At 45.4% G+C, this 25,921-nt stretch overlaps 1 protein-coding gene across 3 annotated transcripts; it reads left to right on the forward strand.

Annotated features, from left to right (window-relative positions):
• Positions 1 to 3,952: 3,952 nt before the first annotated feature.
• On the forward strand, positions 3,953 to 24,623 carry MAFF (MAF bZIP transcription factor F). 3 transcript variants are annotated; one of them, XM_033162154.1, is made up of 3 exons: positions 3,953 to 4,163; positions 21,205 to 21,277; positions 23,434 to 24,623. In XM_033162154.1, exons 2-3 carry the CDS (start codon positions 21,242 to 21,244, stop codon positions 23,845 to 23,847), a joined length of 450 nt encoding a protein of 149 aa, XP_033018045.1. In that variant the 5' UTR covers positions 3,953 to 4,163; positions 21,205 to 21,241; the 3' UTR covers positions 23,848 to 24,623. The 3 variants fall into 3 exon arrangements, with proteins under 3 accessions (XP_033018045.1, XP_033018044.1, XP_033018043.1); XM_033162153.1 differs by lacking the exon at positions 3,953 to 4,163 and adding an exon at positions 4,579 to 4,602; XM_033162152.1 differs by lacking the exon at positions 3,953 to 4,163 and adding an exon at positions 5,292 to 5,373.
• Positions 24,624 to 25,921: the final 1,298 nt, after the last annotated feature.

Consider the following 25,921-nt stretch of genomic DNA (forward strand, 5'->3'; position numbering starts at 1 on the left):
TCTACTGAAAACCTGGAAGTTTAATTAATCTAACCTATACTAGGATGGTGCACACCAGTTTACAGTGAACAAGCTGTGCACTTAGTTGTGGTCCATGGGGTGGTTGGGGGGTCATAGTTCCAGAGTCACTGCCTCTCAGCAAAGCACTCACTCTGGTGGGCTTCCCAGAGCAATACATTTTGAACCAGTGCAAACTGTTATTGGCAGCATGCCCAGGAAAGAAGGAGAAGGCGTTTGCAGGCCCTAGTGAGAGACTGGGGGAGAGGGAATGAGATCTACCTGCTCTCCCACCTTCCACTAGTTGACTTTACCTGGAGACTTTTCACTTCTGCAGCAGAGACCAGAAAAGGACCAAGAGGCAGGTGGCAGCAGAGTGTATTTGGCTCTAATCTGTGTTATGTAGTAACTATATAACTGATTAAACAATCTATGGACTTTTAAAAGTGCTGTGAGAGGGGGTTATTGGTGGTGGTGGTGATTGTTATGGTATGTATTTTGTGTTTTCATTTTGTATTTTTATGTTGTAAACCGCCCTGTGATCTTTGGATGAAGTTTTGTATAGACGTTTGATTAATAATAATAGTAATAATCCGAACAAAATAGAAAATTCTTTCCAGTAGCACCTTAGAGACCAACTGAGTTTGTTCTTGGTATGAGCTTTCGTGTGCATGCACACTTCTAATGTAATAATCAGGTTGGTTAAAGTCTTGTAAATGGGGTAAGACCTTTTAACGCATATTTGGCACTTGATTAAATGTGGCATGTCATTCTAATTCACTTTAGTTATTAGTGTCAAGTCACTAAGATTACTGGCCCTCCTGGTTTTTATTATATGCCGCCCAGGAAATATTATATTGTTGATAGACAATTGTATACATTTAAATAATTATGTTAAGTATTATTAATAACAATAACTAATTAGTACACATGCCTCCGGCTGCAGCTGAAATCTTGTCAAGTTGCAGCCAATATTTACAGCTGAGATCTCCCCTATCTACTAAGTAAGCCAATGCTCACTTGCATATGCATTCATATCTGAAAATGAATGTTCCTGTTGTGTAAGAGTGATGCTTAAAAAAAAAACAAATTACAGTACCTGGCTTGCTATCAGTCAACAGAACTGGTTGGGCCGGTTTCAAATCAGGCATTTTTTTAAGGGTTGTCCATAGGTGAGGCAGACCTGGGTGCAAGCAGGTTTAGGAGACCAGATGTCTACCCAGATAGCCACTGCTCCATTCCTGCTTCCAAATCCTGGGTTGTCATTTGGTGAGGGTGTGAGAGACTAGCAGAATGAACTCTTACTTTAATCCTCTTCCTCCCCCAAGAGAACATATAACTTTGACCACAACATGAAGGCTTATGAAAGCAGTGATCTGAAGTCTTATTATCTTCAGAAACTGAAATATTTAGGAAGTTAAAGGGGTTCTGAGAGAAAATGTCAGGGCATGACTCGTACAAATCTTTTAGGAATAAGTACTGAAAATCCTTTTAAAAATAAACTACTGCACAGTGCTTCTTGTGGATAACTATGTTGACTTATTATGGTGCTGGAGGAGACTTATTATGGTGCTGGAGGAGACTCTTGCAAGTCCCATGGACTGCAAGAAGATCAAACCTATCCATTCTTAAGGAAATCAGCCCTGAGTTATCACTGGAAGGACAGATCCTGAAGCTGAGGCTCCAATACTTTGGCCACCTCATGAGAAGAGAAGACTCCCTGGAAAAGACCCTGATGTGGGGAAAGATTGAGGGCACAAGGAGAAGGGGACGACAGAGGACAAGATGGTTGGACAGTGTTCTCAAAGCAACCAACATGAGTCTGACCAAACTGCGGGAGGCAGTGGAAGACAGGAGTGCCTGGCGTGCTCTGGTCCATGGGGCCACGAAGAGTCGGACACGACTAAGCAACTAAACAACAACATGTTGACTTTACCGGGACGCGGGTGGCGCTGTTGTCTAAACCACTGAGCCTAGGGCTTGCCGATCAGAAGGTCGGCAGTTCGAATCCGTGATGGGGTGAGTTCGAAAGCACGTCAAATTGCAAGTAGATAAATAGGTACCGCTCCAGCAGGAAGGTAAATGGTGTTTCCGTGCACTGCTCTGGTTCGCCAGAAGCAGCTTAGACATGTTGGCCACATGACCCGGAAGCTGTACGCCGGCTCCCTCGGCAAGTAAAGTGAGATGAGTGCCGCAACCCCAGAGTTGTTTGTGACTGAACCTAATGGTCAGGGGTCCCTTTTCCCTTTACCTTTATGTTGACTTTGTGGAACAAGCTATCAAAGGTGCAGGAGCCCTGTCCTCTTTTGCATCTGGTCACCCTAATGACATTGGGGAAAGTTCTGTAGCTCTGTGGGAGAGCACATGCGTCATATACAGAAGTCCTTGGTATTTCCAGGTAGGGCTGGAAACAACCCCTTTGTAAAACCCAGGAGAGCTGCTCCCCACCAAACTCCAAACTCTACACTGCCACTCTTAAAAGTGGCTTAAACATATCCACTGTAGATTTACCTTCCAATAATTATCCAACTTGCCGCTGCTGCTTTTTAAAATAAACAGTTGGTATACATGTATAAGCTGGATGGCTGTATTAAATACAGTTGATGATTTAACACACAGTAGGCTACTGTTGTCAGTTTGGAGAGTTTGATCATTCTGGCAGGGGTCCTGCCCACATACATTAACGGATGTGGTTTTCCCCAGAGAATCCTGGGTACTGAAGTTTACCCCTCACAGAGCTACAATTCTGAGCACGCTTAACAAACTACAGTTCCCAGGATTCAGGGGTGGGGGGCGTGTCATGTGGTTTAAATATATGGTGTGGATGTGGTCAGAGCAGCTAGGACAAAATAATGGTAAAGGTGATTTCTGGCATGGGCAATTCACCTGTAAGAGAGCAGGGGGTCTAAGATCAGCTCTCTCCATTTTTACAGTCTGAATTTAGAGAACAGAGCCAAGAGTTTGGATGGGAGGCAGCTTTGGAGCTGGCTGCTGCAGCTGCTCTCTCTAGGAATCTGATGCAGAGGTCAGCAGATTTGCTGCCTGCTGTCGGACAGCTGTATTTCTTTCTTCCAATAGGTTCTACTTGTATATTTGTAAATAAAGCGGACATCAAGTACGTCTCCAGTGCGCTCTCATCTAAAGCAAACTTTGGCACTGCTCCTTGATCTCCTCATAGCTTAGGGAAGTGTGGTGAGTGAATAACAATATGCTATTTCTATCTCTCTCCTTTTCCTGCTCTATCTGACTTGAGGAGGTGTGTTCTTTCTCACCTGGTGAACTGAAAGCTGTAGCAAAATTTAACAGGAAGGAAGCAGGACCAGACAGACCATCGCTATGAAGGACTTACAAGAGAAACAGTGGTGGTCTTGGAATGTGTTTGCAGGCCTGTGGAGCAGGCAGAAATTAATCCAATAAAGTTTTCCCATCATAAGCGCTACCTGATGATTTTCGGCCAATCACAAGTTGTTAAAGCAGTAATGTGTTACACCATGGGCCATGCTGCCTGAGGCTTGTGGCAGCTTGAGTTCAACAACGTCTGGAGGGCCGCAGGTTCCCCACCCTTGGGTTAAAGGCTAACGTAGGAAGTTGTGAGTTATAGTGTTCAGAAACAAGGAACTTTTTTCATAATAAGGTGTACAAAAATAGTAGTATAGTTGAAGCTGGCATTTTTGCCTCCTGACTTTCAGTGGCTCCCCCTTTCCTCAGAAACAATCCATTTGTTTGTATCGGCGTGCAGATGGCGACTGGACTGCTAATTCTGGAAAAGGAGCACTAGCACCAGTAAAAGATTTAGGCGCGGGTCCCTTTAAGACGAAATGCCCAGCACCAAGATGGCAGCTTCCTTTCACCTCTCTCCTGCCTGTGCCCTTCACTAAGATGGGGAGGGAGGGGAAAGAATGATGTCATCGCATGACTGTGTTTTTATGAATGAAAAGAATCCTGTGAGTGAGTAATTCCAGGAAACTCATATTACAACTCAGCAGATCGCAGCGCAGAGCCCAGCTCAGCCCTTCTCCTCGGAAAACAACAACCTCGTTTACAGAAATAAACAAGGAGATTTGGGGAGCCGAATCGGCGAGAAAAACGCGGGGGCTCCCCAAGGAAGGAGAGAAGGGAAGGAGAAGGGCAGCGAACAAAAGGCGGACTCGGGGCGTTCGGGCGAAGTAAGTGGACGGTGCGTTTGCAACTCTGTAGTAGGGAAACTTAGAGACGTCAGAGGACGAAGGGTGGGCTCTTTCTGCTTCTGGGCGCCCGGGCGCCTTCCCCGCGGGGGCTCCGCGACGCCTTGCGCACAACGCGGGCGCACCGAGGCTGACGGCTGGGCGGAAAACCGCGTTTCGTGGCTTTATTTTCGGTTGCGAGGAGTGGCTTCTGGTGTCGATTTCCTTCAGGACACGAGAGCGAGAGCCATGATCCCCTCGCGAGGCTCTTTTAGGTAGCGTTTTCTGTCCACGAGCGTAGTTTTCGTCTGTGGGGGTATAGAAAGGCGCCCGATCCAACAAGAATGTACGTGGGTTCCTCCTCCCCCCCCTTTTTTCGGTCTCCGTCTTCGGTCCACGCAAATCCACGCAGTTGCGAGAGAGCCGAGACAGCTGCAAAAAGGCAGGAAATCGCTTAATAACATTGGAGTTACTCATAGTTCATGTTAACCATGTGTATGCACGTGCTGCGGCCTTGGTCACATGTAAAGATGTCTGTCTGGCACGGACGTGATCTGGGATCTGATGGTGGGTTTCGGGGTGGCAGGGCGGTCTCAGCCAGAAAATCCTCTGGTTATGTGTAGGTCCGACTTCAGTTTTAGGGTTGTTTACCTCCTCCTCCTCCCCCCCCCCACGCCCCACGCCATACCGCGTAGTTAAAAAAGCCAGTTGTTATTTTCAGAGAACGGCGTACTGGCTTTGGCGGGCCGGGGGAGACGTGTAGAGGAGGAGGGATTCCCCAAGCAGGTTCTTTGACCCTCCGGAAGGGGGCTGGGAGTCTGGTGACAAGAGGTCAAGGAATGGGAACACGGAGGGGGTGCTTTGGGAAACTTCCACAGGAGAGTTTCCAGATCAGCATTTTAAAGGACAAAAATAAAACGGGAATACTCTGGTCTGGAGCAGTGCTGTGTGAATGTTCTCTAGAAAAAGGCTGGGTGGGTGTGAGTATCCTCTATGCCTGGGGAGTCCTAACTAACTATTTGGGATCAGGAAGGAATCCCATCCCCTCTTGAAAACTGGCAAGATATCTAGAGAGAGAGAGAGAGAGAGAGAGATATCACAAACGAGAAACCTGTGGCCTTCCAGATTTTAAAGGAATCTTAACTCCAACTCCTATCCACACCAACGGTTAGGGATGATCGAGGTTTTTCCGACAACGGCTGGAGGGCTGCAGGTATGTAAAATATGATATAAAACTGACAGTCATTTAAAACAACAAAATGAGCACCCCATTACAAAGCTCAAACAATGTGGGGTTGGGGGGGGGAGAGAGAGAGTGCAGAAGCAAAACAGCCACGTCAATTTTAAGAATAATTTTGGAACCCAAGAGGCCGCAAGAGAATAATGTGGTTTTAGCCCAGTGCGTAAACAATGCCAGAGTAGGTGGCAGGTGGGCACCAGGAAACCTGTCTTGCAAGCTACACCTACTGATATTCCGTCTTCTATGCAACTATGAAAGAAACAGGAGTCAGTGCCCCCTGTTGCATCTGGCCACCCCAGTAGCATCTAGCATGAGCTTGAGAGTAACCAGTTCTCTATTATTTGACACTAACCACTTTATATTATTTGACTAGTAATTTGATTCTCTTTGGGCATTTTCTTAAAAATATTATTTTTATCCTGTATCCCGTTGTGTAGTAGTCTAGCCACACAATGCAGAAAAGACCTACCTGAGCCTGTCCAGCTGAGATGGCTACAATTTTGCCAGTGAGTTTGGTGGTGGCTGGCTGTACAGATAAATAGCTTCAGAGAAAGAAAAGAGAATAGAAGGTAAAAGGGGGACAGTTGAAAGAAGAGGAAAAAAACTGTAGGTTGAAAGGCAAAGGTTACCCAATGGATATCATAGTTAGGAAAATTACTAAATTCAGGGGGTGAGAAAACAGGCAAGGCCCTCAAAAGATACAATCACTCGTGAGGAAACTGTAAAAACATGTGGGTCCTGCATTGAAGATTACTCTTGCTGTCTCTTCCAACTCTACAATTCTTTGATTCTTTGTAATGTTTCAATTTTCTTAAGCGATGATACAGTAAACAACAAAACAGACCACCTCCCTCCAGGGAGGCAACAAAAATAATAATTCCCTGGCTGCTAATTTTTCTTTTGATTCATTTAGCATAAAAACAAGAAAGCAACATCATTCAAGGCACATAGTCAGTTGTCAATTGTTTGGCACATTCAAGTTCAGGGACTCGCAGGTCAGAATTTCTAAGACTGTAAGGTGCTTTTAATTTGTTTGTTTGTTTGTTTGTTTGTTTGTTTATACCCCGCCAATCTGGGTATAAAAAGTTACCCACTATAAACATAGTGCACATATTTAACATATAATTTTCTGCTTCTTATAAAGAGGGTCTGATGTTTGTATATGAATGCCTGCATAGTATAATTTTTTTTAAAAAATGAATATGCAGGAGTAAGTAAGAATAACAATATTTTGAGAGTCCAATTAGCTGTCGCGGTTTTCACAGAAACCTTTGCCACGGACAGGTACTCTGTGGTTCCATCTCTGGCCTGCTATAAACTCTTTGATGCATGTTTATGGCTTCTGAGGAATGTAATTCTCCAACTAATGGCTTGGTCCACAGGCTAGTTATTACTCTGCTTAGGAAATTCTTTCATTAGGCCTACATTTAGTAATGCTTTCTGTGCGCAGAAAATCTGGTGCTTGTTGTTTCTGAAGATAACGTGTGCTGCACCAGGACTTTGCTAACCTTTTTCTCAGCCACTTTCAAGGTTGGCCAACCCTCTGAAAGCCCCCCAAGCCCCCCAAGTTGGTCATCGCAAAAGTAACTGTGACCTCTGAACGTGTCCTCCTTCATGCATACACAGATCACATGCAGCTACACTGCAGCAAGTTTCTCTCAAATGCAGGTGGGAAGAGTCCAGGCGAGCTAGACCAGGGGTAGGCAAACTAAGGCCCAGGGGCCGGATGCGGCCCAATCGCCTTCTCAATCCGGCCCACAGACGGTCCAGGAATCAGCGTTTTTTTACATGAATAGAATGAGTCCTTTTATTTAAAATGCATCTCTGGGTTATTTGTGGGGCATAGGAATAAGTTCATTCCCCCCCCCCAAAAAAAATATAGTCCAGCCCCCCCACGAGGTCTGAGGGACGGTGGACCGGCCCACAGCTGAAAAAGGTTGCTGACTCCTGAGCTAGACAGAGGAAAGCATTGGTCAAAGTTGGCTGATACTATCTTTAGCACCATCAAGATATGCAGCACTTCAAAGAGAAACAGAAAGGTGGATATCTGTCCCTAGAGAAGCATTTGACAGGGAGGAAGAGGGGAAATGGAACATTCAAGAGGGTGGTGTGTAACTTGTTTTTAGACTCTGGGGGGCAGGTGTGGGGAACCTTTGCCTCCCCCCCCATGTTGCTATAAGACACCTCCCATCATCTCTGGCCATCGGCTGTGCTTGCTCAGACTGATGGGGGTTGTCATTGAGCAAAATCTAGAAGGCCAAAAGATTGCCACCTCTGCTATTGGGACAGAATAAACTGAGAATACAAAACTTCCTTATTACAATCCAAGCCATTGGTTGGTCTAAACCAGTGTTGTCTTCACACTGACTGGCAGCAGCTGTCATTGTTACCTGCAGGTTTTTATTTGGAGATGTTGGGAAATGTACCTCTTGGCCTATGAAACATGTGCTCTGGCCCCACCCCTCTCTCCACTGAGGGAACTTTCGTGTGCTGCAGTATATATCTGAATGTCTGGACTTGTTCAGCTGTCACACATTGTTTATTTGCATAACTGCAAATCCTGATGGTGATACTTTAACTGTACATGGGCTCCTGCTCATCCATGTGATTCCATACCTGTGGTTCCCCCTTCCCAAGCCAAAGTATTGTTTTGGTTCCCATAACATGAATGAGGAAGGGAGGATGTTGCTGGAATAGGGGACAATTCAAAGGACTGGTGCTTATCTGCTAAACCCAATGCTGCTTAGGAGTGTAATGCTGCTTCATTTTTTTAAGATGCTTCTATTTATCACATGAGATTTGTATTTTATTGTGTTGTTGTAAATTGCCTTGGAGGCTTTGCTGAAAGGTGGCATCTATTAAATAAATAGAAAACTGGCACATTGATCCTAAGTGCATTTCCTAGATAGGGTGGCCAGATGAAGAGGGGAGAAAGCTGATGTGCTGAATCCTGCACCTTTAATAGTTGTGTAGAAGAAGGGATTTTAGCAGGTGTGATTTGCCATGCTATTCTTAGGGTTGCCATCCCATTCAGATCTACTGGGAAGTAAATGCCATTGAACTTGATGGAGCAGGTTCTGAGTAAACGTGAGTAAATGGGCTGCAGTTGTCAGTTTCACCTGCAATCGATGAGGCTCTGTTCCAAGGAAATCTGGGCTGTTAGCATTTTTGTTTGGGATGACTGTGACTCATGACATGTGAAAGGTATAGAGTCAAAGGACCAGTTTAGAAGCAAATGCCTCTCTATCTTGAGTTCAAACTTGAGCTTTCCGATATAAAGAAGGACAGGACTAGACAGGAATACACAACTATGAAACGTGCAGGAACCCACTACTTCCTCCTCCTCCTCATTGTTGTTGTTGTTATTTAGATTCATATTCCACCCTTCATCACAAAATCTCAGGGCAGTCAGTGACCTAATTCAGATGTCCAGAGTCAGGCTTTCTGGGAGGGTTTGCAAGCTGGCTACTGCTGTCTTGTCTGAAGTTATATGAGGCGGCTTCTTGACTGAAGCCAAGTTGGTCTGGATCTGATCACTGCCTGGTTGGTTGGGTGACTTCCTGTGAACCACTTGTATGCTACCTTAGACTCCATGATATAAGAAAAGTGGAGTGTAAATATAAGAAAGTAAAAAAGAAATGAGTGGCTAGTCCCCCATGATGGCTGCAAAAATCTGCACAGACAACCTATTTGAAGGTTAAAAAAAAAGGTATAAATTCATGTGTCCAAATAACAAAAAGGTGAACAGGTCACCTAAAGCAAGACGGATAGCTGAGCCAGCATTTAAATTGCTGGTCTGCAAATTTGAGTTGTGAAGCCAGGGTGTAGCCGGGCTCCCTCTGAGCCTGAGGGACTTTCTGTGATCTTCATTCACCCTAGTTGAGTCTTTATCATTTTCACGTGGCTGTTACTCTGTCCTGTCTCACATTAATTTTAAATTGACATGGAATTAAGTGGACTAAATTGTACTTCATATGAAAAGGGGAGAAGCGTAGAAGGGTGGGGAAAGAAACTAATCTTTAAATACCACTCGGCTTCAGAGTTTCCTTTCGCTTTGCTCCTCTTCTGCCTGCCACAGATAATACGCTAGTATGTGTCAGCCCTCCTCTAATATGTAGCACAAAGACGGGAAACCTGTGTGGTCTTTCAAATGTTTTTGGACTCCAATGCCCATCATCCCCAGCAAGCATGGCCAATGGCCAGGGATTATGGATGAAGAAGTCTAAAAAAATATGAAAGCCACCCCTATAGGCATGAGACTGTTGCAACACTGGATTCCATCCTAATGGAAAGTGAAAGTTCAGACCGACATAGAGACAGAGATCTTAGCTGCTATTGTTAAAGCTGAGCTGGATTCTTTCAGATAACATTATTCAGAGAATAGAAATTAAGCAGATAATTAACTCTTTCTTATAGATGTCTCCATACCACATCACAATATCCTCAAATCACTATGTCCATTTTTTGATTTAGATATAAATTTGGTTCATGGACCATAAAATGTATGGTCTTTTGATCCATAGGTCATAAATTTATATAGCAGCACCTTTTGACCTGGGGCAATCCTGCAATAGTACCCAGAGAGACCTAGTAATCCTCATCTCCTAAATTCAGAATTATCAGAATCCTATCAGATACCTGGTTCTCTCTGACCTAAAATCAGCTTTAGGTCATATTGAACTAAGGTTATGTTGGGAACAAGTCAACAGTAGAATCATAGAATTGTAGAGTTGGGAGGCACCACAAGTGTCATCTAGTGCAGGAATCTTTTTGCCCAATGTGAGACTTGAACCCATAACCCTGAAATGAAGAGTCTCATGCTGTAATGACTGAGCTACCCCTCAGACTATTTTTTATTTATTTTAATTTCTAACCTACCCTTTATCAGAAGGTCCCAAGGCAGGTTGCAGAAATAAAACATACAATTACAAAACGAAACAGTTGCAAGCAGAAAAGTTTAAAAACAGTTCCATATATCAAACCATTTCACATAAAAAGATAGTTAACTATAGCAGTGTTTTTCAACCTTTTTTGGGCAAAGGCACACTTGTTTCATGAAAAAAATCACGAGGCACACCACCATTAGAAAATGTTAAAAAAATTAACTCTGTGCCTATATTGACTATATATAAAGTAATTCTCTTGAATTTTTCAATTTTTCCCACGGCACACCAGGCAACATCTCGCGGCACACTAGTGTGCCGCGGAACAGTGGTTGAAAAACACTGAACTATAGTTGCAATACAGATGCAGACTAGGATAAAGATAGCTGCTTGAAAGGCTTGTTTAAAGATGAAGGTGTTCCGTAGGCACCAGAAAGACAGACAGAGATGGTGCCTGGCTAATGCCCTTTGGAATTATGTTCCATTAGCCTACATATCATATTCTATAATATAGGTTGATACCAAACAGATCCACATTGGCACTCGATCACATTAATCCATCTGTATCCTCCCTTTTCTCCCACCTCCTTTGTCAACATTTAAATTGGAAGCTCCTTCAGGCAGGATCCTGTCTCATTGCACAGACTACTTATGAAAGAGCCATGTACACTGAATCTGCTCACAAATAACAGATAATTGACACGGGTCCCTTTTCTACCACACTTATTTCATGCAGTGTTGATCTGAGGGAATCCAAGCTTTAGAAAACAGTTTGCAATGATTTGGCCTCCCTTTGGCCTAGTTCCTGACACAGGTAGTTCTTGAAACTTGATGGATGTTGATTTGGAGAACACTGAGTGGGGAACTGAGTTCTGAAGAAGTGTGCATGCACACGAAAGCTCATACCAAGAACAAACTTAGTTGGTCTCTAAGGTGCTACTGGAAGGATTTTTTAATATTTTTTATTTTGTTTCGACTACGGCAGACCAACACGGCTACCTACCTGTAACTAAGTGGGGAAGCCATTCTGGGTATATAAGGCAGCGTTGGCAAATCTATGCCCCTGCAGATGTTGTTGCACCCCCAATTCCCATCAGCCCCCTGCCAGCACAGCCAATGGTCAGGGATTATGGGAGTTGTAGTCTAGCAACATCGGTTATGAAGGGGTTTCAAGAAGTCGCTGCTTGGTGGGGAAAGTGGTCTTGTAAACCTTCTGTTTCTTGTTGGCTTAGAAAGCACAACTTGGTGTCCTCCAAGGAACTATCTTGAGCATTTGATACTATTATGCTGGAGTTCAGCTGTCTGCAGATGTTTATGCATATGCAATTACAAGCTGCCTCTGCTTTCGAAATAGCATACACAGCATTGAGAAGTATCGGCTAGTTTTGAAGTAGCAACTCTCTAGTGAGGTGAGTAAGATTCATCAGAAGTTGGATGCCAGGTCTACGACAGTGCACATCTTGGAATGCTTCACTTAAATTAATGCCATAATAATGATTTGTGCCAGCAGGCAAAATATAAGGACTATCTCCTGCCTTAACTCCTCTAGGAGTTGAGTTGGCAACTCCCAAGTTTGAAAGGCTTTGAAGCTTATGCTGCAGAGTTTACATAGAGATGGTGGTAGGCTCAGTGAACCTGATGCAAAACGGGGTGAGAGTTTTTATTTTGATCTCTGCCGCCACCCACTGAATTGTCTGGAGCACCTATGCCAGTTATTGAAGGCAGTGAGGCAGAGATGTTGGATTCTTCTGGAGTTGTGGTTGGACGAGGATTGGTTGCTTATCAGTATTGTGGCTGGTTGGTATTGCACATTAGGGGGGCCAAGTGGAAAAAGAGGGCTGGGGAGAGCCAAAGCTCGGTGGTAGAGCAGCTGCTTTGCATACAAAAGGTCCCAGGTCATCCACAGCGACGCCAGGTATGGCTGGGCAATACTCCATTTCTGAAAACATGGCGAGCTGCTGTCAATCATTGTGTGGGCGCTAGAAGGGCCAGTCATCTGATTAGGCAAAAGGCAGCTTCCTATGTTCCTAACAGGGCTCTGTCCAGATGCTGCATCTGTTTCTACTGTCTTGACTTCTAACCCATGTTAACCCATATAGTTGCCACTGAATTATATTATGCATTTGTGCTGCTATTCCTTAGTCACCCAGTGATGATGTCATTTCTGTGAGTCCCCGTGCAGTGCGAGCCTGTGCACGATTCCTCTGTTGCACGGTGTTCAGAGGGGCATTTCCCCAATAAATGGGTTTAGGATTGTAGCCTTAGGGTTGTGTCCAACTACGTTCTAGGTTGTGTATACACCATACATTTAGAGCACATTAAGGAATGTGTTTTAAATGTATGCCGTGTACACAGCCCATCTCAAAGTAGACCCATTATGATCAGTGAAGCTAGGTTAATAATGTCCATTATTTTTAATGGGTCTACTCAAATGTCGACTGCAGCACTTAAAGGTCTTTGGGATGTGCTGTTCTTCTCCACCTTGCCTGCATCTCGCTTTTGCTTTCAAGTTCAATTAACATGCTCTTCGGGAACAGAGAAAAGTACACAGAAATATGCAAATGCCCTGTTGCGAACCATCTCTCAAGCTGCGTTTAGGCCAGCAGTCCCATTGAATTCTATGGAGCTAACTAGGGTTTCAGTCACAGTGCTTCATTGCACAGAGGGTTGCTGATGCGTGTACTTAATTGGCAAGTTAAGGTAAACAGATGTTTATATTTCAGAGTAATGCTTTTTATCTCCTAGCTGTTTGCAGCCTCCTTCCTCAAACATAAGGAGAGTGGAAAGAAGCTCTCCTCCAAGAAGAGGGCAGGAGAATGAGCACAAGCCCATAGACCTATTTAAATATCCTAACATAGTTGCCATATTTCAAGAGGTAAAAATCTGGACACAAAAGGTTGTTGAGCTTTTTTAGGGCAACTGCCAGAGCCTGAACCACAGCCACCTGCATACACACAAATTTTAAAATCCAAGATCCAGGACATTTGCTTTAAAATGTAAAATAGCCCCTGGATTGGGCATGTAGGACTGCCAAAAGAGGACATGTCCAGGAATTCCCAGACATATGCCAACCCTATCCTAACATACACCTCTTATTTGACTTTAGTTTCCTGATCCTGAGAAGTATAACACCAAGGGCACTTGCTTGCTACAAACCGTTCTGGCTGCTGTGCACTTCTAAGCCTTTCCAATGAATGGCTTTATTGTTTGTTATTCTGTTTACTAGTTAGTTGTACGCAGTCTACCCATCTGTTCTTTATGTCCCAGCACAGTATTTTCTACTTTAGCGAGGTGAGGGGAGCAGTACTTTCCCCCAGTACTCCTCCCCCTTCCACCTACTCTGCTTGCTTCATGGAATGTGGTTACACAAGTGTCATGGAGACTTCTTGGACATTCCCTATGACGCAATTAGTGGTGTCTGGCACAAATCACTGCCCCCCTCTCCGTCACACACACACAGTGGCCTGCAGCACCCTATGAACTTCCTTAAAGAAGAATTCTCTCGAGTTCATGAAAGGGTGAGACAAAATATATGAGGTGGGGATAGCTGCACTTCTGTTAAATGAGAGGGAAAATGCAGGTTTAAACAGCAGCAGAGGTTTGAGTAAAGCAGGCAGTGTTATAAATGCAGATCTATAAGCTAGGTGCCAAATCGCTCCTTAAGCCAAGGTATCAATCGCCAAAATGGAATGCCTGTTTGCCATTTTGGGGCAAGACGGCTCTAAAGTCTTATTTTTCAAATGATGGACTGACTGTGATTGATTCTTAGTTAAACACCCGGCTAGTTCAGATGACAACCTTGAGCTAGGTTGAGAGCTTTGAGAAGTTAAGGAAAAGTTGTTCGATCCAAGGACAGTCCCATGTATGTTGGCTTCTTCCGACCTCGTCTTAATGGTGACTGCTCCTGCTCAGGCTGCACAGAAAAAGCAATTTGGTTCCAGAAATTCATTCCAATTGTGCGGATAAAATATAATTGATAACATTCTACAGAGTAGTTCTAAAAACAGTCCAGATCCAGTGATTCCCGGGCATGTACCTCCAGATGATTGCAAAACAGAGTGATGATCAGTTGGGAATGTAAGGGGTTGACAATCTTCTAGGTATCCTAGTTCCTAGCTTCAAGCTGAATAGGGCTTTGTATATCAGTGCCAGGACCTTGCACCTACTGTGGTGACTAATTGACAGCTAGTGCAATTCTTTCAGCAGTGATGTGACATGATGTTGATATTCCACCCCAATGAGCTGTTAAACACCATACCTTCTACTAGCAGCAACTTTAAGCAACATTATAATCTGCACATTGAACTACATTATAAAGATATCTGAGCCTGGCATTTCCCTTTCCACCCTTCCCTCTCTTCTGTGCTGGAGCACACATTTATTTACACTTTAAAATTGGGGGGGGGGGGAGGTTGCAGTGAGGATAGCCCAGCCCCTGCAAGAAGCTTCCTCTGCTGCAAGGCTTCTTCTCATCCTTACCCATGGGGATGGAATGTAGTGCTACTATAATGCAGGAGTATTTCACAAAGGTTGAAATGTGGTTGTGGTCAGCATACCTTGGTTGTACAGAAAGGCCCTGACTCTTTCTAGTATTATAGAACTATTTTTTAAAAAAAATTAAAAACCTTAGCATCTGTGTAGCACTTCAGGAACATGCAGTAATTTTCACGAAAACTCTAGGGTAGATCAGTGTCGTCATCCCCATACTGCAAATTGAGGTGGGGAACATGCCTGACAGCACAAATTTTGCACATGTACATGGAAGCAAATTCCACTGTGTCCAGTGGAGCTTACTCTCTGGTAAGTGCCTTGAGAATTTCAGCTTGAAAGATATCGCCTTACCTATGACCACCTAGAGAGTTCAGGGGAGAGGATCAAGCAAAGGATGGTGTCAGGGTCCACATTGCTGGGGGGCTCCCAAGATCCACTCCCCCCCCCCATTGTGTGTTGTCTTTCCCTCCCCCTCAGCGACCACTCTTTTTCTGACAAGTGAGCAGATCGTGACAGTGGCGGGGGAGAACAGGTGGTCCCATTGATGGATAAAGGCCCATGGAGGATGTTTTGCCCAAGCTGTCCAAAATCTGGACACAACACTGATTGTGAACAGAGGACTTCCTCGTTCAAAGTTTGATTTCAACATTTCACCCGCCAACCACCCGTTGCTTCAGCTCTCATTTCCAGTCTTCTTTTCTTCCCAGTGTGTGAGGTGGGGAGGCTGAACACATGGCTCATTTTGTGTCCTCCCCCCCCTCTGTTCCCCCCTTCACTGGAAGTATACCTTGGCTGCACCTGGCTTTCCTGTATCCAAGGCGTCTCCGATGTGATACCTTCCAAATATTGCTGGATTCCCAACTCCCATATTTCCTGGCCATTGGCTGTGCTGATGGGCATCGACCTCCCAAACATCATGGGTGGAGGCGGGGCACACCAGATTGGGAAATGTTGGCTTATCATGCCATTTCCTCTGGCAAGTACAGTGCTCCCATACTTCGGAGTATAAGCAAAGAATAAAAGCCAGGGACACTCTCTCTGTATTGCAATCCTTTGAGTGTTTTGTGCTGCTTCCTCTTCCAGAACATCTTGACTCCTCTGCTGTCATTGGCTGGGGAATCTCATCCGTCTCCCATCTGCGCAAACCCTGACACGCCACATCTTCTCGTGTTTTCCTTTACCTGTCCTGTTTTACCTTGTGGTGGGGGGCGGGGGGGGGCGGCTTGCATGCCTGGCTACTTTGCAGCAGTCAGGTTCAACTTTCGGTACTGGTGGACTGCACAGTGGAGAGGGCAACACGGATGGCCTTAGCAACCTGTTTCTGCTGATTCACAGTGAGCCGGCTTTTCTCCCTCCCACGTTCCTGCTGTCTCTGACCTATCGGTCCTCCTCAGAGGGCTCTCCCTCCCTCTCTCCCTCTCTCTCTTATTTATTTAGATGGATAGCCAAGCCCGTCTGAAGGGCTTGGGGCAGATAATGATTTTAAAAAAAATATCAGGTTGGCTAAAGAAGAAGAAAATACCATTCCTCTTCCGTCTTAATTAACTGTGCAGGTTTAGCCCAAATAGGACTTTTAACACATCTGCAAGATTCTCCATCTAGAGGGGTTGTGGGAGTTATGTTTCTGTGGGAGAGCCACCAAAAAATCTCCTCTTTCTGTGCAAAGATGGTATTGTTGTTAAAAGTGTGTCCTTAGTTTCAGATGGGATGGGATGGGATGTTGGGGAGGAGACTGACTGTATGCTTCTTTGGGGCTTGTTCATAATTCTTAAGACTACATTCACAGACAAATGTTGGTTTGTTTCCTTTTAAAACCACTGCCGTTAGCAGCACCCCTGGGCAGTTTGTATGGAGGTCCTAAATGGTGGGTTTATTTATTTATTCATTCACTTACACCCCATTTATGCACCAGCCAAGATGAGGTTTCAAAGCGACTTAAAATTGAATTCCCCCACAAGTGGGTAATAGAAATATTAGAAGTAACTTTACATGCAGATGGGCGTTCTCAAACTTTGTCGTAGTGACATTCCCTGTTTCAGGGTAAGAAAGGTCCTGGATGAGGCAAACAGAAGGTTGAGCTTTCATTATTAACTCTTGCTCAGCTTTCAGTGTTAACCCTTGCCTTTACCAAAGCAGCATGTTCAGAAGGGATACATTACATGCATTTAGGTGGCGGAGGGGGGAAGCTTTGCAAAAATGGGATGGTTCATCCCCAGCACTAACAATCAACACAGTGATTGATACACTCTGATTTGGGGTAACCACTGAACACATCACCAAAAATAGTGAGCACGTGTCCGTGTAAAAAATTTCCATGTGCTCGTTGAAATGGGTAGATGCAAATTTAGAAATAAGTGGTATAATACGTAAGTGGTGTAATTCAAATATAAATTATAAAACTGCACTTCGCTGTGGTGGGGACGACTGTTACCGGGGGGGGGGGGGGGAGAGACCTGTGTGCCTGCTCAGTCTACAGTCCAGGTGCTGCCAACTGTTGAGGGGCAATTTTCAATTATATATTTTCTTACAAACATTTTAACACGTATTAAAATACCATTTCATCATAAAGCTTTTGAATAAAAAAATGTCCACTATTTTGTGGGGGGTGGAATAGTGAACATAATGTGAAAAAAGTGGACTGTCCACTCAAATAGTGGACACCTGGCAACCCTATTTTGCCCCCACAGGTTGCTACTGAGTGGTGTGTATCCATAGTCTTGTTTTTGTTTTCTTTTAAGGTGTGTTGTGGCCTGGTTTGCATGTAGGGTTAAGCCACAAGTTTCCCTACAAACAAGCAAACCAGCCTGCTTTGTAGTTTGGCAAGTGTCTGGGGTGAGATGGCGAAATGAACCCTAGTTAGGGAAGGGTTCTGTTTTCACACCTAACACCTTCCCATAGTTAAAACAAACCAAGCTTCATAATGTATGTGGGATGTATGTATTTGTACTGGAGAGGATAGCTGTACAGTATTTAACGAAGGAAATTAAGTAAGAGGCTTGCAGAATGCCTGGGACTCATAGGAGGGAAGGATGTTCTCCAGTGTGCATGCAGCTGAATGGCACAAGAAGGGGGAATGTTCAGCCCCTAAAGTGTTAAAGATGAAAAATATTTAAAGTATGACATTAGCAAGGGAGTTGTGTCACGGGGCACAAGCACCGTCCAGAAAAGGGGAAAGGTGCCTGGGACTCCAACAACGAATGAGTTACAATGTGCAATGGTTAGATGAAATGATTGCCCAAAAAGGTCTTTAGAGAGTCACTTCTTTTTCTATATGCTTTTTTGAACCAGTAGCATAATCGGGCGTATTTAGTTATACCTGGATAGCTTCGTGCCTGCTGTGTGCTGGGGATGCAGGCAGGAAATGTATTAGCTCATGGTTCCCCTCTACCTCCCATCTTGAATGTCATTTGACTGTACAGACAGGTACTGTTTGTCCTCCCATGGAAACACGGCTGCCCTGAGGGTTGAAAATGGTGACTGACTAAGCTGCGGCAACAGAAGCCAAACAAAATGAGTGTATTTTCTGCTCACTGAGCTGAAGCTGCTGAGTGCATGTGTGGCTAGGTTTCTATTCCTAGAAGAAACTCTGGCCTGGTTCTGGAGAGGCAGGTTAGCAGTGCCCCAATCCAAGCTGGCACTGTGGGGCTCTTCTGCCTTCCTCAAACAGGCAGTCCTGTTTGTTCTCCAAGACTTGGGAACCTGTTGTTTCTCTAGCTGCTGGGCCTGTGCCCATCGCCGTTGCATCTGTCCCCAGTCTCCTGTCTAGGCATGTCTCAGTATGAGCAAAACAAACAGACTTGAGTAACTTTTTCCCTCCTCTACCTCCTCCTCTCATTCTAAGGGGAATATACATCTGGCCATTTCTCCGGCCAGGGATCTTCCACAAATACATTTGGGCCCTAACCGTGTGTGTTTGTTTTGTGTGGTGAACATGACTCTTAGGAAAATTACTGCGGATTTGAAAGAACTCCACGCCTTGAACTTCTGCCTCAGGTTTCATTCCTGGGGCTTTGATGCTCCTCTGTGAGGGAATGTGTATTAAAATCCTGCAAAAATAAATTGCTGACCTCAGGTGCTGAAGCTGACATGACTGAATTTGACCTGACTTAATTTGCCCTTTCTTTGGAATCAAGGAAGTATAGCTCCCATCAAGTTTTAGAAAGAGAGGCAAGGCTGATCTTACTTTGTGCTTTTCTCTTTCCACACAAACACCCAAATTATGCACTTAGAATAAATTCAGGCTTCGTTGGTCTGTTTTTGGAGTCCCTTTCCCTTTAGAAGGGAATCAACAGTACTCGGCCAGCATTTTGGAAATTGCTTGATTTTCATAGGCTTCTGGAGCAGTACGATAAATGGGAACTTTTTTGGGGGTGCCTGTTTGGATCTAATTGTCCCTATCCCCAAAAGCTCAAAATGCATGACAGTTACAAAAAAAAAACCTGTTCTTAAACAAAGAAATCCTTGCTGATCTCTAGCACCTTTAAAAAAAAATGTTTTTATTCTCTCCTCTTCAAAAAAAAGTTCAGGGCCATGGGCATGGTTTCCTTCCATTTACCTTCCCAACAACCCTGTGAGGTAGGTTAGGATAAAATAAATAACTGGCCCTAGGTGAGTGAGGGCTAAGCAAAGATTATGAACTCTGGCTTCCCCAGTCCAGCATTTGTACATAGCAAGGTGACTGCGCAAGCTTTGGGCTCACATGCCTGATGGGGATAGCTTTCCAGTCTTCAGCTTTGAGAATGGGAAACCTGTAGTCTCACAGGTGCTTTGAACAGACACCTTGTATCCACAGATAGCTGCTGAAACGTATGATCTGGCCATGCCCTATAGTGGCGCTGATCTGGATGGAAGTTGTTGTCAGTATAAAAACTTGAACCTGGGAAAATCATTAAAATTCTCAGGTGCCCGTGCTATACTCGGTTACATTCCAACACTGTGCGTCTTGACAGAAGGGCAGTGTAGTTGGACTTTGCACGTCCTGTCGGTGGCCAAAAGGCTAGTTAGTGTTGCAATGCTGGGAGGGAATTGTGTTTCCTCCCCTGATTGCCCAGTGGTTGGAAGACTTGTCTGCTCTTGCAGCATATGTGACAGCTACCTTCAGCAAGTGGCGCAAGGAGGAGTAAACACACTCCGGCATTTGGAGTCTGTACTGCTGCAGCCTGTTCCCCACCCCACCAAACTCCCTTTTAGTTTTGCTCTGGTGGCATTAACTTTGAATTGTATGATACTGCAGTACAAATTGCTATTATCCTTTTATTGTTTCTCTTGGTTGATTGTCTTGTTAAGAGGACACAAGAACCAATAAAATATTAACAGGTGTTTTTGTTTTGTTTATAAGGGTGGCTAGATCCAGCCAATGGGCACTGCTGAGGGAGTTGGGTCAGATAATAATAATAATAATAATAATAATAATAATAATAATAATAATAATGAGTCCAGGACAGACAGCAGCAGCGGGGCCTTGCCAGGGTTGTCATGGTAGCTGGTGAAGGGTGCCAGCTGCCCTTTTTGCTGCAAAATCTTTTAACAAGAAATTCTTCAGGCTGCCGGTGTCAATGCAAAGGTTTCTGCCAATGGATATAACTGAGATAGTCCTTTTCCCTAGTGAAACAGCTGGTCCCAAAATTTCATAGACACCTGGCTGCAGGCAGAGCTGCTTAATGCCTGATCCCCTAAGGAGAGCAGATTTGAATGCATCTGCACTTGTGGATGTGGGGATTCTTGCTTATTAGGCACCGGCCGCCAAGTGGCCTGAATACCTCTGCTGTGCATGTAAAAAGATATTGTGTCAATTCTCTCTCCCTGGTGGCTTTCTAGGCACTGTGGCATGTCAGAGACACACCCAGCAGCTGGCTCCCCACCGTTCTGTTTCCTCTCTCTCAGGAAATGTTTGCCCTTGTGCAGTTTCCGGTAGCTGCAGGACATGCCCAGTGTAGAGATGCTATTGCAGGGTGGGTGTGTCTCTAGCTTTTAGGGTAGGTAGGTGGGCTAGTGTGTGAGAGCATCAGAAAACCAGAACAGATTTTTAAACACACACACACACACACACACACACAAACACAAACGTTCTTTTAAAGCAAAACAAACCAACAGCCATGACTCATTCTGGCACTGGGTCAGCAATCTGGTATCTCTCCTTTGCTCTGCTGGACCAAGGAATTGTGGAACATTAGAATACTTCCACCCATCCACAAGGATGGTTTTCTTAGGGAAGAATCCAAGTGTCTGTTCTGTGCCTGTCCATTTGGCATGACGGCTAGTGGAGGATGGGGTTGGGAGACCCAAGCAGGTAAAGAAAGGAAGGGATACGTTTGTGTGGCAGGTGTTGCCTCTCTCCACCCACCCCACCCACCAGAGAGCACAAAATGTAGAGGTGAATAGAGATCACAGGCTTATTTTTATTTTATTTTTCTATCCTGCTCAATTACAGACTCTTTTCCTGGGGATCGGTGGGAGTGCGACGTAAAATGTCATCTGACAGCTTGTCGAGCAAAGCCCTAAAGGTAAGAGTCACTCTGCACCGAAGAACAAGCTTCTCCCAGCCCTTGTTTTCGTAGATCTCTAGATCAGGACAAAGTCATGCCAGGATGGGAGGGTCTGACGGGAGAGAGGCTGATCCATCCCATAAGTGTGGGCCAGTGTGGGAGACTGGTCATTATGCAGGTGAGCAACTAACTGTTCATATATTTACATGGAAAACCTGGCCCCATTTGGAACAATTCAGAAATATGCAAAAGCACCTTTGCCCAGCAATTCTGCTGTGTATTTTCTGTAGCTTTCCCCCACCTCCTCCTTTACTTTCCCCTGCCTTCCACTTTCCCTCTTTTCTCTGGGCCCTCCATTTCTTATTTCACAACTCTGCTTCCTCCCTCTATTATTACCCGCTTTTTCCTGTCCTACTCCCTGAAAGTTCGGAGCCAGTAAATATACGTGCAGAGGTTAGTGTGTGGAATTAAGACTTTCTCCCCTCCCACCAGCAACAGGCACAGGAGCATCCTGAGAATCTGGACTTCCTTAAGGTTTTTGAGAAACGCAAGTTTCTAATCCTCATGGTGGGCAAAAATATGTTTTGGAAAGTGGCAGCAGACAGTGACTGCAAAAGATTCCAGTCTGGGTGGAGCTGAAAAGGGAAGGATGTTCTGTGCTCTTCCTCTGGTACTTTTCCTCTTAAGGGTGTGATCGCACTACATTATGTTTTGTTCAACATGATCTGCCTTTTGCTACCAGGATTAGTTTGTGCAGCATGTGCTCACCTTGCCTGTTGTATCGGAGTCTCTCCAGGCCTCCTCCGTATTTTCTTTCTTGAGTCTATCTTTACATTGGTAACATCGGTCTGATGTGATACCTTGGCCCCATGTTCCTTAAAGCGTGCCAGGGCCTTCCTCACCCCAGCCCCATATATAGAGTTAAAGGGCTTCCCCTTGCACACAACTTGACCCAAATTGTACAAGAAGTGAGCTTAGGAACAGGAAGGAAAAGGAATGTCTTAACTGGAAATTATAACACTTGTTTTCCCACTTGCTGGGACTATAATGGAAAGGGGAAGGTGAGCAAGCCGGTTTCTTGAGAGATTTCTCGTGAAACAGCCTGTAGGGGTGTGTGGTAGGTGAGCACACCCGTGATGTTTGAGGAAACGAAACAATAATAAGAAAGCAGTGTTGGGCAACTGGTGTACAGTATTTGCCAAGAGGACTTGAGGCTGAGCAGGTATTGAAAATAGAGACACCTGATTCCTTATCTTGTCCCAGGTGTCCCTTCCTAATGCTAGCCATCAGTGGCCTGAATTTTACTGCTTCTTGTTTTGGTACACCACTTCTCTATTCAAAACAACACTGTTATAAATCTTTTTTTGGTTCACTGTAATTGCCTTGAGGTTTCGCGTGGTTTCAAGGGGTGCGGAACTGAAGCTTGTAGGTTAAGGCAACCAGGGAGTGGGGGGACACTCTACAAGGTGACGTTCCTGTTTTAATTGTCTCACACCTCAAAGTGTGCTGGATATCAGATTATAGGAAGCCTATGCTACACCTGTTGCACCAGTTACTGATTTGTTATGCTAATCATTTCAAAGTCACTGAGTTGAATCCAGACTAAGTTAGTCATACTTTCAATCTCATTGAGTAGTCCCGCTGAAAACAATGGGATAAATTAGTCACGAGTCACTTGTAAGTCCTATGGACTTTGATGGAACTAAAGCATAGATGTGCAGGGTCAGATCCGGACCAAATTCAGTACTTTTAGATAAAAACACACCCATGTTTTAGACACAATTTGCAAGCACTCTTGAATCTCTGTTGGAAGTATGTGTAATTACCGCAGACCTGTGGAACCTGTGGTCCCGTTGAGGTGTGGTAGTTAAAAACGACAACTCCCATCATCCCTGACCATTGGCCATTCTGCCTGATGCTGATGGGAGCTGTAGTCCAACAACATCTGGAGGGCCACAGGTTTGACATCCCCAAATAAACATAATGTATGCATTTTATAATGTGCATCATGACTATCAGAGCACTTGGGTTTCCTCTGTGCAGAACGTTACCAGACCTGCTCAGCTTCCTCCTTGGCTTCTTGCCTTTCTGAGCTGCTCTCCCTCACCTCGTGTCCCCTTTCCCCGAGCTTTGCTGATGCTCAATACTCACCTGCTCCTTCTGCTCGTCAACAGATCAAACGGGAAATGGGCGAGAACACGCCACACCTTTCCGACGAAGAACTAATGGGTTTGTCGGTGCGAGAACTGAACCACCACCTGCGGGGCCTGTCCAAGGAGGAGGTGGCGCGGCTGAAGCAGCGCCGGCGCACGCTGAAGAACCGTGGCTACGCGGCCAGCTGCCGGGTCAAGCGGGTGTGTCAGAAGGAGGAGCTGCAGAAGCAGAAGACGGAGCTGGAGAGGGAGGTGGATAAGCTAGCGAGGGAGAATGCCGCCATGCGCCTTGAGCTCGACGCCTTGCGCGGCAAATACGAGGCGCTGCAGGGCTTTGCCCGCACGGTCACCGCACACGGCACTACTGGCAAGGTGGCCACTGCCAGCGTCATCACCATCGTCAAATCTGGCTCCAACCAGGCCACATACTCCTAGTGTCCGTAAGCCCGAGTCGCGAACTGAGTCCTGTTGCCATGCCTCTGCCCAGCTCTCACCTAGAATGGCTGTAGCTGCACTGGCCCCTCCCCCTTCTTCCACTTTTCTTCTGCCATCCAAAGGGGACAGAATCAACTTGAAGACGAAACGGCTGAATGTTGAACTTCCTCCTCTGTCCCTTAACCTTCATGAGGAGAGGGTGGGGAAGTGGTGCCCGACTTGCGTAATTAACTGTTGATGTTTATCCGTGGATTGAAATGCAGTGGCCAGTTATCCCCTTTTTCCTCTCCCCCCCCCCCCCGGTTTTATGTTTGCCAGGTTTTTCTCCTCTTGCCTTTCTGCGTACCCTTGCCCCCAGCTGATGCAATGGGGTGGGACTAGAGAGGGCTTCCCTGCTATAAGCTGGGAACACAGGCTCAGAGAACCTTTCGGTCGCAAGGGTTACAAAAGGGAAATAACCTTCCTGTGAGAGGGCAAACTAGGTAGAAGCCGCCATGTTGTCGGTGAGAGCTGCCGCTGCAGGAACCATCCAGGATGAAGCAAGGTTCTGGGACCCTTGTCAGCTCAGCTTTCTCATCCTGGCCCTGTGTTTGTCTGTGTTGTCACTCTGCCTTTCCTCTTCATTGTATCTCACAGCCATACACCCTTTGGCTCAGATCTCTTCAATATGTGGGTGTGGTTTGAACCGGCTGTAGCAAGAGCAGCCCTAATTAGACCTGGGCCTTTGGTAAGTGGGCAGGCTCAATAACAATAAAGAGGGAGCTAATTGCAGCAAGGGACAAGGAAAGAAATTATTGCTGTACGGTCGTACGAACGATCTGAGGAAGGGGTCATTGAGGTACATGCCGAGAAGACTAGGTCAGTTGCTGGTATCCCACTCTAGCATGCTAGAATACAGTGCACCGCAGTGATTTGAAAAGGCAGCCGCTGTCTCCAGCTGTGCAGGTGTGCGTGACGCTAGTTCATGGGACACTATGTTGTAACGGTGCTCTTGGGCTGAGGTTGCAAGATCTCTGACGTAGGGTGGAAGCAACGTCCTAAAGAGAGGGAGAGCAAGCTAGGAGAAAGTGAGGAGGGGAGTGATGGGGCGAGGCAGGAGAAGGAAGGGTAAAGCAAGTGAAATAGTTGAGATGGGGAAGGGGGAAACAGGATTATAACTGAAATCCTGGGAAAGCCATTTGGTTCTAGTGTGAATAGTTTGCAGAGGCATCTCTATGGTGGCCTGTTGCCCAATTTTGCAGTATTCCTGCTGAGTGACAGGTATGATAATTTGGGGACAAAGAAGAGGCAGTCAGAAAGAAACCGCAGCATGATATGCAATGTGTTTCTTTATTATACTATATCAACCTGTGTGAAAATAAAGAGCAGATGAGGTATTGCAGCGAGAGAAACTGCCATATATACTCTCCATCTTCCCTGTGTAGTGGAAGAAACTAGGCCCACAGCATCAGGAAATAATTAAATATCATCATTACACAAATTTAAAAGCATCTAGTTTCAGGAGAATTTAAGTATGCAGAGGACTGGCCCAGCCCCAAAGTCAGGAGGATTCTGCAGCAGGGATGGGAAACCTGTGGCCCTTCATCTCTTGTTGGGTTGCAGCTGCCATTGTCCTTGACCTTTGCTCATGTTGGCTGAAGTTTGTGGGAGAAGCAGCCAAACACCAGCTGGAGAGGCGTCAGTTCCACTTCCCCAACGTAGACTAAAAGAAAACCCTATGAACCCCTTTGTGCTCTCTGTGAGCAAGTGGGAGAATGTCCATTCACTCTGGTGGAGGAAGGAGAATAAACTGCACATAGGAACACCCATCAAACAGGGATGCCACACCATTCTCTGGCCTGCATCCCCCTTCTCTTTGCTCCATTCAGTTGTATGGAAGAGGGGAGGGGGCACTGCAACTGGTGCAGGGAGGGGAGGGTGCAGAAGAAACACAATTTCCTCAGCCCTGTGCAAGCCAGCAAATGTAAATTGAAAGATTGATTTGCACACAGGGCAGTTTAAAATAGCTTAAAGCAATCCTGGCTACAGAAAGCAAAACCGAGAGCTCCTCACCGAAAGCAATTTCTGCCCTAAT

This window comes from Lacerta agilis, chromosome 10 (genome assembly GCF_009819535.1).
Source record: "Lacerta agilis isolate rLacAgi1 chromosome 10, rLacAgi1.pri, whole genome shotgun sequence".
In the NCBI taxonomy this organism is placed as follows: domain Eukaryota; kingdom Metazoa; phylum Chordata; class Lepidosauria; order Squamata; family Lacertidae; genus Lacerta; species Lacerta agilis.